The sequence below is a fragment of the Coenobita brevimanus genome, unplaced genomic scaffold, assembly GCF_032717465.1.
Source record: "Coenobita brevimanus isolate Jiangsu-jjx unplaced genomic scaffold, ASM3271746v2 jjx.HiC_scaffold_1989, whole genome shotgun sequence".
In the NCBI taxonomy this organism is placed as follows: domain Eukaryota; kingdom Metazoa; phylum Arthropoda; class Malacostraca; order Decapoda; family Coenobitidae; genus Coenobita; species Coenobita brevimanus.
Genome location: NW_027642874.1, coordinates 135,001 through 146,691, shown reverse-complemented (window position 1 = coordinate 146,691; position 11,691 = coordinate 135,001). Strand labels below are relative to the sequence as shown.

Here is an 11,691-nt window from a genome sequence, read left to right as displayed (position 1 = left end):
GCTATTGGCACAGACGTCCATCGTAGGATGTCCCGTCGACTGACGGCGATTCGCACGGTCGTTTGCCATCGGATGTCCCGTCGACTAACGGTTATTTGCATGGTCGTCTGCCATCGGATGTCCCGTCGACTGATGGCTATTCGCACGGTCATCCATCATAAGATATCCCATCGACTGACAGCTATTTGCACGGTCGTCTGCCATCAGATATCCCGTCGACTGATGGCTATTTGCATGGTCGTCCGCCATCGGATGTCCCATCGACTGAAGGCACATCCTCCACCAGATTTCTCGTCGACTGACGGCTATTGGCACAGACGTCCATCGTAGGATGTCCCGTCGACTGACGGCGATTCGCATGGTCGTCTGCCATCGGATGTCCCTTCGACTGACGGCTATTTGCATGGTCGTCCGCCATCGGATGTCTCGTCGACTGACGGCACATCCTCCACCAGATTTCTCGTCGACTGACGGCTATTGGCACAGACGTCCATCGTAGGATGTCCCGTCCACTGACTGCTATTCGCATGGTCGTCTGCCATCAGATGTCCCATCGACTGATGGCTATTCGCACGGTCATCCATCATAAGATATCCCATCGACTGACAGCTATTTGCATGGTCGTCCACCACCGAATGTCCTGTTGACTGACAGCTATTCGAACGGTCGTCCATCATAGGATGTCCCGTCGACTGGTGGCCATTCGCACGGTCGTACGCCACCAGCTGTTTGCACGGTCGTCGTCTGACGGCTATCCGTAAGGTGGTTCGCCACCGGATGTCCCATCGACTGATGGCTATTGGCACGGACGTCCATCGTAGGATGTCCCGTCGACTGAGAGCTATTCGCATGGTCGTCTGCCATCGGATGTCCCGTTGACTGACGGCACCTGTTCTCATATCAAATCCCAATATGTAACTGACACTATTATAAACTTCACTTCATCAAGTTTTGATTGCTCATTATATAAACAAAATTGTCAAAATATTACCAAATATATTTGTGTAGTTTATCGCTCTCCCAATGCTTCTTCGGAACGTAGTGTATTTGGTTTCATATCCACTCAGTTGAGTAACCTTAACCTTGCCCTTAGCACCGAAATTACCATTTTGGGTGATTTTAACATACATAATGTTGAATGGTTATTACATTCTGCCAGGACTGACGACGCTGGTCTAGAGTGCGAGCTGTTTGCAGAATCGTTTAATCTCACCCAGCTGGTAAAGCAACCAACTAGAATACCTGATAATCCTGACCATAATGCCCATCTCTTGGATTTATTCTTGACAAATAATCCAGATCAATACAGGATAGAGGTACTATCACCACTTGGATCCTCTGACCACAATCTCATCAAAGCCTTATTAGTTAACCCTCCCATACCTCCCAGTTCTGAACCTGTCAGGGTGACTCGATGGCACTTTGATAGGGCAAACTGAGATGGATTTAGAAATTATCTTGCTGACATTCCACGGCAGTCTTTCTTCTCTAGTGATCCCAATTCTACCCAGTCCCACATTTGCGACTTCATACTAGCTGGTATGGATTTATTCATACCAAGTCAACAGTTCACTAAAAGATCAAACTCTCCAACATGGTTTGATGGCAACTGTGCCAGAGCAACAGCCCAAAAGTCATTAGCATATAACTCTTACTTAAAATAAAAAACATCTGAATCACTCTCCCACTTTAAAATTGCTGGAAATCAAGCAAAAGCTGTATTAAATCTATCTAAATCAAACTTTCTTCAAAAGCAAGCATCAAAACTACTTAACAACCCTAATGACAAAAGAATATTCTGGTCAACTCTTAATTCTTTCAATAATAACTTTAACAAGTCATCTTCCATTCCCCCACTAAAATCTTCAGTTGGCAACATTACAAATGACCCACGTGGGAAAGTAGATATCTTTGCCAGTACATTTGCCAGAATCTCTACCATAGACGATACCAGTCTCTGTTCTAGCTAAATTATTCAGACTATGCATACGTACTTCTTTATTCCCAAATTCATGGAAAGAAGCCAATATTCACCCAATTCCGAAGAAAGGAAGTTCCTCTGACCCCTCTGATTACAGACCAATAGCTGTCACATCTTCTCTTGGTAAGGTATTAGAAACTTTAATTAATAAGCACATTGTTAAACATCTTGAATCCAACAACTTAATTAGTGATAGACAATATGGTTTTCGCCACGAAAGATCCACCACTGACATACTCAAGCTCCTAACTCATACCATCCATCAATCAACTGATCTACATGGAGAAACTCATGCAGTAGCTCTTGATATTTCTAAAGCTTGCGACAGAGTATGGCACTGTTCCCTGCTGTCCAAACTCCCTTGCTACGGACTAACGTCTTTTGTTCCTTTGATTTCTTCATATCTTAGTGACAGGAAAATAAGAGTAAAAGTAGATGATGTATATTCCAATTTCCACTCAATTAACGGCAGCGTGCCGCAGGGATCAGTTCTGGTGCCAACCCTATTCCCGGTTCATATCAATGATCTCTTATCTGTCACCCACAATCCCATTCACTCATATGCAGATGACTCAACACTACATAGTTCATTCACACTCAGACCCCCATTTACAAAGTCCAATATCTCTACCTCTCAACTCAGTACAGCCATCTCCATAAATCAAGATCTATCTACGATCAGTGAAAGGAGACAAAACAACCTTGTCTCTTTTAATGCTAGTAAAACTAAATATATACAGTTTACTAATAGACAGATATTGCCAGATTCGTACATTACCTTCAGTGCTACTAATATTCCCATATCCAAAAGTATTGAAATTCTTGGCGTCTCACTTAACAATGCCCTCAGCTGGACCCCTAATGTCAGATCACTCGCTAAAACCGTCTCGAAGAAACTTGGATTATTGTACAGAGTCCGAAACTTCTTCGCTGATGAGCATTTAGTTCTAATTTATAAGAGTCATGTGCACTCTCAGCTTGAATATTGCTCACCCTTGTGGAATGGTTGTGGAGAGGTTGCATTAAAACAACTATACAAAATTCAGAACAAAGCTGTTGGAATAATTAACAACCCTGCCATTACAAATAAACTACCTCCCCTGCAAGTAAGAAGGAATGTTGCCTCCCTTGCATTATTTTACAGATATTTTTTTGGCAAATGCTCAGACGAAGTTGCGTCCATGGTGCCACCTCTCCATACCTTCCCTCGTGCTACACGGGCATCTGGTAGCGCTCATGACTGGAATGTCACTCAGCCATATTGCAAAACATCTGCCTATCAGAATTCTTTCATTCCTCGAACTGCATCTCTCTGGAACTCGCTTCCCCAGAGTTGTTTTCCCCCAATTTTTAACCCACAGCTGTTCAAGTCTAACTGTTACAGATATTTTATGAACAGAGGACACCAGTAATCTGGTGTATGGATTATTTTTTTTTATTCATTTGTTTTTCCTTCCTCTGTTCTGTTATTTAAAAAAAAAAAAAAAGACAGGTGAACCACTGTCGCTGATGCACAAACATGTGATCTGCTGTTCATGGCGTAGCAGTCATTACGGCCATCTCCACTTCTCGTCAGTACCCAAGTCTGAGTGCACGCAGTTGTCGAGAAGAGTGTGTGTGTGTGGGGGGGGGGGAGGCGACAGTGAACAGGATACTGAGGTTGTGATTCAGATTGCTTAACACTTACACGTCCTTCATACCAGTGTAGAGTTAACAGTAATCCGACATAAAGATCATGTAATACAGCGGGTAAGGCATCTCTCCACCCACCTATTAGCCCACCCCAGTATTGCCACCTATGTTCTGGAACCCAGTCCATCCCCCCCCCCTCGTAAATAACGTCGTTTACATCGGTACCATACAGCTATTAACGAGAATCATAGACACGAATCACTACTGTTAACTATTATATATTGTGGCAAGAGAAAATGCCTCCCTCCGCCTCCTTTGCTTTCGATATCACAGTCATCATCCAAGATGTTACTACGTGAACGCAACAAGAATAGCTCCCAATCGCTATAACAACAGGTGTGACGTCAGGCAAACATTCAAGGGGCGTTTCATATATCACCATGTGATGACACAGTCGTCACCATACACTAATGATGCAGGATCTGTGTAAAGTGCCACCCCGTGCGAAGTAGGTCGTCCTATAGGTGATATACATAACATGCCGGTAGACTGAATAACGCTGAACGGCCTGACTATCAAATACCCTAATCAACGTTAAGTTATGGCTGATTTGGTAACATGTCACCAGCGTATCATTTATCCATCCCATCCTAGCTTCCCCCTACCCCATTACTCGCCTCCTGAAGAGCCCCTCCTCCCACCAACCAGACCACTATTGTCCCCTCCTCACCCACCTCCCTCCTCCTTTCTCCCAGGCGCCCCACCCTGCCTCTAATTGTGACACCACCTTTTACGAAATAGCGTCGATTAAAAAGGTCGACCAGTCTCAGATTCACGGTCAGCAAGGAGGGGGGTCACTGTACTTTTGTGATTATTATGAAAAGTGCGGAGATGCAGATAATGTTATGATGGCTTATATGCTGGCCGTCGGTAAATGTTGTATGGTTCGTGATGTTTCTCGGGAGTCACACTTACGAAACCTGTGAGTTACATGGGAATAAAAAAAATATGAACGGTATGAATTTTTTAAATTATCATATTCACAAAACGTTTTTTTCTGTATACTGTCAGGCGGAACACTGTACCACCAGTAACTGCGCAGAGCAGCAATGATCACCGCCTATGGTTTGTCCTAGCGACCGAACGGAACCTGGTGAAGTTCCATACCCATATGTGTTACTATAGTAGATGCGGAGAGCTTTACACCACCTCGCTGGTGGACGGGGTGTTTCTGTTTGATATGTCCGCAAATGTGCATACAAACATTCACACATATATATACATACATACATTCTTATACACATGCATAAAGAGAGAGAGAGAGAGAGAGAGAGAGAGAGAGAGAGAGAGAGAGGTAGCGCTACTATAGTCGCGGCGCGCGACTTTGAGGTTCTTGTAATCGTGCCCTGGCAACTACCATTCAAAAGTGCGTCTGATTTCGTGTATAATATGAGACGCATGTGATTCGTGTGTAATATGTTCGTGTATAATAATATTCGTGTATATATTCGTGCATAATAATATGATTCGTGTATGATACGAAATCGGACGCACTTTTGGATGGTAAGTTGCCAGGGTACGATTATGACAACCTCAGAGTCGTGCGCCGCGACTATAGAAGAAAGTGTTATTGATTGGTAAAGTGTTGGTAATGAGGGAGTGAAGGTAGTTACATATGCCTGTCTCAGTATCTGTCTGTCTCCCTCTCCGTCTGAGTGCATGTTTGTCCCTGCCTGTCTGTTTGCATGACCGTCTACCTAATTGTGTGTTTGCCTGTTTGTCTGTCTGTCTGTCTGTGTTTGCCAGCGTGTCTAGTTGCTTGGCTTGTTAATGATACTCCCCCCCCTCTCTCTCTCTCTCTCTCTCTCTCTCTCTCTCTCTCTCACACACACACACACACACACACACACACACACACACACACACACACACTGCCTCACCTTCCTCCTCCTCTCTTTCAACCTCTCTAGTCATTTACCTCTTTCTCTCTTTCCCTCTCTCTCCCACCACATCTCTTTCCCATTCTCCCCTCCCTAGTCGCTCTCTTCCCCTCCTCCCTCCTTCCCACACTCCTCGCTCTCCCTCTCCTTTCTTTCTCCATCTTTCCTCTCTCCCTCGTACCATCTTTCTCCATTCCTCCTTATTTTTACTTCCTCTCTCCCTCATCTCCTCCTCCCTCTCATACTCTCTCCACTCTCTCCCCTTTCCCTTACCTCTCCCTCCATCCTTCTGATTTTCCCTCTCTTCTTTCCCCTCTTCCTCCTTCCACATCACTATCTTCTCTCTCCTTCCCTCCCTAATCACTTTCCTCTCTCCCTCCCCCGTCTTCATTCCTGCTCTTTTCCCTCTTCTTCCCGCGACCTCTTTCATTTTTTCCTTCTCCACTTTATCCTTCCCAAATCATCCTCCCCTCCTTCCTTACCTTCCCCTTCCCTCCCTCTTTTTCTCTTCCCACATCTTCCCTTCTCCCTCCCTCTCTCCGTTCCTGTTCCTCATTTCTCTCCCCTTCCTTCCTCTCTTCTCCATATCACCTCTTTTGCTTATCTCCATTCCTCCTTATTCTTCCCTAACCTCTCTCTCTCTCTCTCTCCCCCCTGCCCTGCACAAGATATACTCTCTTCTCCATATCATCTCTTTTTCTTATCTTCATTCCTCCTTATTTTTCCCTAACCTCTCTCTCTCTCTCTCTCTCTCTCCTCCTTGCCCCCTGCCCTGCACAAGATATACCCCCCACGTAAAGCGGGCTAATACCTCCATATACAACAGTAATTTCCAAAAACGCCTTGTTAGACTGATTTAAAATGCTGTTACAACGGGGATACAATAACTAACCAGCCCCCCCACCCCCACCCTCACCCCATCTCACCCCTCACCTCGAATCACCCCCAAACTCACACTAACGATGGCTTAAGTTTCCCCCACCCCCACCCTTACCCCCACTGGCCGCCCACTCTCACTGACCTCTACCTCCACTCGCCCCTCTAGCCCCCACCTCACCCCAATCCAACCCCCAACTCATGTTATCATCCCATAACCCCATTCCCCATAGCATCATCCTCACCTACCCACCCCACAACACCCATACCATTTCCTCACCCGACCACAATTCACCCATCCAAACCTCACCATCAGCACTTCTTCCCCACACACCACTTCCTTCACAAACCCCCACTCCATCCTTCACCTCCACCCCATCACCCCTTGTGTCTCCCATCACCCACACCCACACCCTCACCACCACCCCCACTAACCCACCCACCCACATACACCATCACACCCACCCAACCGCCCACCCAACCTTACCCATCACCTCGACACATCCCACCACCCTCACTCACCTTACCCATCACCCCATCCCACCGCCACCCATACCCCAGCCCTCCATCTCCACTCATATCCCAGCCCTCCCCATCCACACCCCGACCCTCCCATTATATAAATCGGTCTAAAATATGCACAAAGCCGTGTATATCAGCGTGACTGCCACTACACTCGCTATTTCACTCCTACCCATCAATACACCCTGCCCAGGTATAGTCGTGGGGTGGATATTACTCCCAGATGGATCGGTGATGGACGAAATATTTACAGGGCAATACTGTACTCCGTCATACTTAAATATTCACTGAGCAATATCGCACTCTTGTCATGCTAGTAAAATCTGGTACCTGACGAAATATTTACCAGTCAATATCAGCTTAATATTTACCGAGCAATATTTTCCCTCTACGATACGGCTCAATATTCGGTACTTCCTCAATTTTTTACTGGGCAATATCTTCCTCCATCCTACTATCAATATCGGCACTTGCTCTAATATTTACCCAGCAATGTCTTCCTCCTCGCTCCATACTTCTATGATTCAGTACTTGCATAAATATTTCACCGGGCAATATCTTCCTCTTCACGGCATCTCGCTACCTGCCAGAATATTTACCGAGCCATTTCTTTCCTTACTGATATTTTGTACTCGTTGATGGTACCGACTTTACCACCTCTCTCTCTCTCTCTCTCTCTCTCTCTCTCTCTCTCTCTCTCTGTGCTACTGCTGCGGCTTGGGAATTAATATTATTTTTCTCTTAACAACAATAGCAGACATATTTCTTTAAAACTACGCTACATTAATCTGAGTAAATGAAAATCCACTCTCTTTTCTTAACATCGTAACGGCTAATCTCCTTCTCAACAAATAAGCAAATAAATAAGTAAATAAATTAAAGGATAAAGGTGCTATATTGAGACCGAAAAAATAGTAATCAATGTCCATCTTTCATTTTAAGCAACACAGACCGAAAACCTTAAAAATAATAATAATAACAGTAATTGCAAGTGGATTTTTAAAACATATCTTTCAGTCTTTTGCCATAGTAAAGGCCCATATCGAAGAGGGAAACTTCAAGCGAATTTCTAACTTCGACTATAATAATAATAATAATAATAATAATAATAATAATAATGATAATAATAATAACAGCTTTTTCTCGTGTGCTCCGGGTACGGCTCAGTCAGCGTTATCAGTGTCCATCCTACATCACCTATTCATTTCCCACTCCCACTGCCACACCCACGCCCACACCAGCATACTCAGCCGTCACCACAACAAGCAAGATAATATGGGTTGCTAGTGAGGCGCTATTTTTGGATTACCCTGTAAACCAGTAAATTAAGTTCAGTGTAGACAGGCAGACAGACAGACAGATAGATAAATAGATACATAGACAGATATACAAATAGACACTGGAGTGGATATATATATAGACAGATAGATGAATTGACAGATCACATAAGTAGGCAGGTACATATATAGATAGATAGATTGACAGACAGACAAGACAGACAGACAGGCAGATAGATAGATAGACAGATAGACAGATAGCCTCATGTGTCTTAAAAAAACTATCCCACCTTTTTTCTAATTCATATATACATCTCCGTTTTTATTCTTAAGTACACCGGCCGACACCTTTGTTAAGAATTTTCCAAAGTTATTCTGGGCTGGGAAAATAATAATCGTATCTTTAATCGTAAGTTCAGTGGGCGGCATCTTAGTAATTTGTGAAGATCTTTGGTACTAGATTTTCACTGCTACATCTTGGTTTTCTACTGCGATGCACGATAGATTGATTGATAGATAGACAGAAAGGTATAGACAGGTAGGTAGGCACAAAGAGATGGAGGATATATAAGAAGATAGATGGCTAGATAGATATAGATGGAAAGGTAGAAAAGTAGGTAGATAGGGAGATGGATAGATACAGAAAAGAGACAGATAGACAGACAGACAGGCAAACAGCAGGATAGACAGAAACAGACATATATACAAACGTAAACATACACCTTCACTTTTATAAACTGCTATTGACACTAGTTCAAAAAAATTACCATTCTTGCTTCTAGTCCGGAATAAGATATCACTAACACACACACACACACACACACACACACACACACACACACACACACACACACACACACACACACACACACACACACACACACACACACACACACACACACACACACACACGGAGGAGTGATTCTGTTTGATGAGGCTTAAGTGTGAGGCTCTTCTGCACTTAGTGATGACGAATGGCCGCCCGCCGTCAAAGTCGATATCTGGTGTGTGTGTGTGTGTGTGTGTGTGTGTGTGTGTGTGTGTGTGTGTGTACGTGCGTTTGTGTATGTATGTCTGCTCGCGAGTGTGTGAGTCATCTTGCATCGACACAGTACCCCCCACAAAAATTACGCAAAAAAAAGAGCCACCAACACACACTCCGGCATTAATAAGTAAAGGAATTTCAGACACACTTCCACTGCCACACTCACGCACATGTACACCAACACTCCACACAGTCATATTTGGCACCAATTTTGCTTCATATATATCAGGGAATTTCAAGGCTGGCTCCATAATACACCTCACTTGATATATGCGGAGAGAATGGAGAATGAAAGACTGACTAAGAGGGTGTATGTACTGTAGGTGAAGTGGTGGGAGGGAGAGGGAAGGGGAGACCGAGGATGAGGTGGAGGGATGGAGTTGGGAGGTATATAAGGGAGGGGGGAGTGAGTTGGGGGAAGGGCAGTCAAATGGTGGGTGACAGAGCGACTTGGAGGCGTTTTGTCTGCGGCCACCCTTTGCGGGATTAGGGTGTCGGGCTATAGATAGACAGATACATGGAGATATATGCCAACTCCTTATACACAGTTATATCTCCCTGTAAGTTGAATATTATAATTTGGAAAAAAAAAAAAAAAAAATAAAAATAAAAAAGGGTTTAAGGCGGATTTCTTTTTAAGGTATTTTCATCGTCAATGTTATGTATATGTGTTAACTTTTAGCATCTGTGCTACCTCTTTCTGGTATACAATTTGATATCTCCCTAAATATCCTAACACGATGACTCTCTCTCTCTCTCTATAATATATATATATATATATATATATATATATATATATATATATATATATATATATATATCCGATATACAATCTAATTCTAAACAATTCTTCCGTAATTACCTTATTCAAACTCTCTTGTTGTGAATGGGTTGCAAAGGCTATACCTAACCCTTCCAATTCACCCCAGAGTATATTAAATTGTCGGTAGATAGCAAGAACAAACTAGGAACAAGAGGTCCCCTGGGGAAGGGGTTAAAGACGCAAGGGTAATTTATCTTCACGTAAATCACCTTTCTTTGCCCTACCTGCTTCATTGGAATGTAATTTGTGTCCCAATAAATTACACCATTTTCACTCCTACCCCTATTACCTGACCTCCTTGTGCTTAGAACGTGCTGCGCTAATGAGAGGGATGCCTTCACGTGGTGGCACCTACATAACCGGGCGGCTCTAATATTGGGGTATGCAAACGTCCCTCAACTCCCTTCCTATGACCCGAAAGGCGGATGGTAGACTGCAGGGTAAGGGTAATGCCAAACTGCAGTCCAATGGGTTATACTTCGTTTAAGTCTTTCAAATACCACCTCTGACACTTTAGGGATCAGAAACCGACATAATCCTTCCAATACAGCGATCATCATCATCATTCTTTATTATTATCATTATTATTATTATTATTATTATTATTATTATGTAAAGCTGACACAGAAATTAGCTTGAAGTTTTCCTGTACGACATGAGCCTTTAATCTGGTAACATCGTACGCAAAGGAACCAAAGAATGTGTTTTAAATAAGTTTATATTCTGAGTGGCTTACAACAGTCCTCTTTGATGTTAAGCACTGTTAGGGTGTTATCATACGTGGAGAGTTGGAAGGGAATTTCTGCTGTAGATCGTACTTTATTCCTCAAAACCATCATTTCTACCCACTCACCCCTCATCCTCTCATCCCCTCCCCACCACTCGTACTATCACTCATCCCTAATCTGCCTCATCACTTGTCTCACTCAACTTCTCACCCCACCCTTTTCTTCTTACACCCTTACCACTCACCCTCCTCCACCCCCTAACCTCTCTCTCACCCTGCTACAACTCTCTCTCTCTCTCTCTCTCTCTCTCTCTCTCTCTCTCTCTCTCTCATTTTTCACCACTTCACCCCTCCCCTGCCCTCCCCTCCAGGTTAGGCCAAAAGACCGCCATATTTCCAGGTTACACTATGTTGCCTATCAAAAATTCATACCTTGAGCTCTTTCTATCCCAATCTGCCTCGTGCCTCAATCTCTCTTTTATTCTTTCTTTCGCTCTTTTTCTCGTTTGTGTCCTTGTTTCTGTGTGTGTATATATATATATATATATATATATATATATATATATATATATATATATATATATATATATATACCCTACTCGTATATGTATATGTACATGTATACATATCCTTGTCTATTCTTCTTTCTAATTTGTTGTCTTTATTTTAGTTTCTCTGTCTGTCTGTCTGTCTGTCTGTCTGTCTGTCTGTCTCTCTCTCTCTCTCTCTCCATTTTTCCTACCTCCTGCAAGCATCATTTTCTCCGTTTCCGCCACTTCTATTTCCCTTTACCTCCCCTTTCCCCTCTCTTCCCCTCCCTTTCCCCTCCATCTCTTTCCTCTCCCTCTTCTGCTCCTCTGATCCCTTC

The 11,691-nt window shown here is 43.6% G+C and overlaps 1 protein-coding gene across 1 annotated transcript in view; it reads left to right on the top strand.

Annotated features, from left to right (window-relative positions):
* The first annotated feature begins 680 nt into the window (after nt 1–680).
* Nucleotides 681–11,691, top strand: part of LOC145389733 (G-protein coupled receptor moody-like) — a 57,352-nt gene continuing 46,341 nt past the window's right edge. The window contains exon 1 of the mRNA XM_080264927.1: nt 681–757. Within this exon, the coding sequence (XP_080121053.1) occupies nt 681–757 (77 nt within the window). The remainder of the gene's footprint in view (nt 758–11,691) is intronic.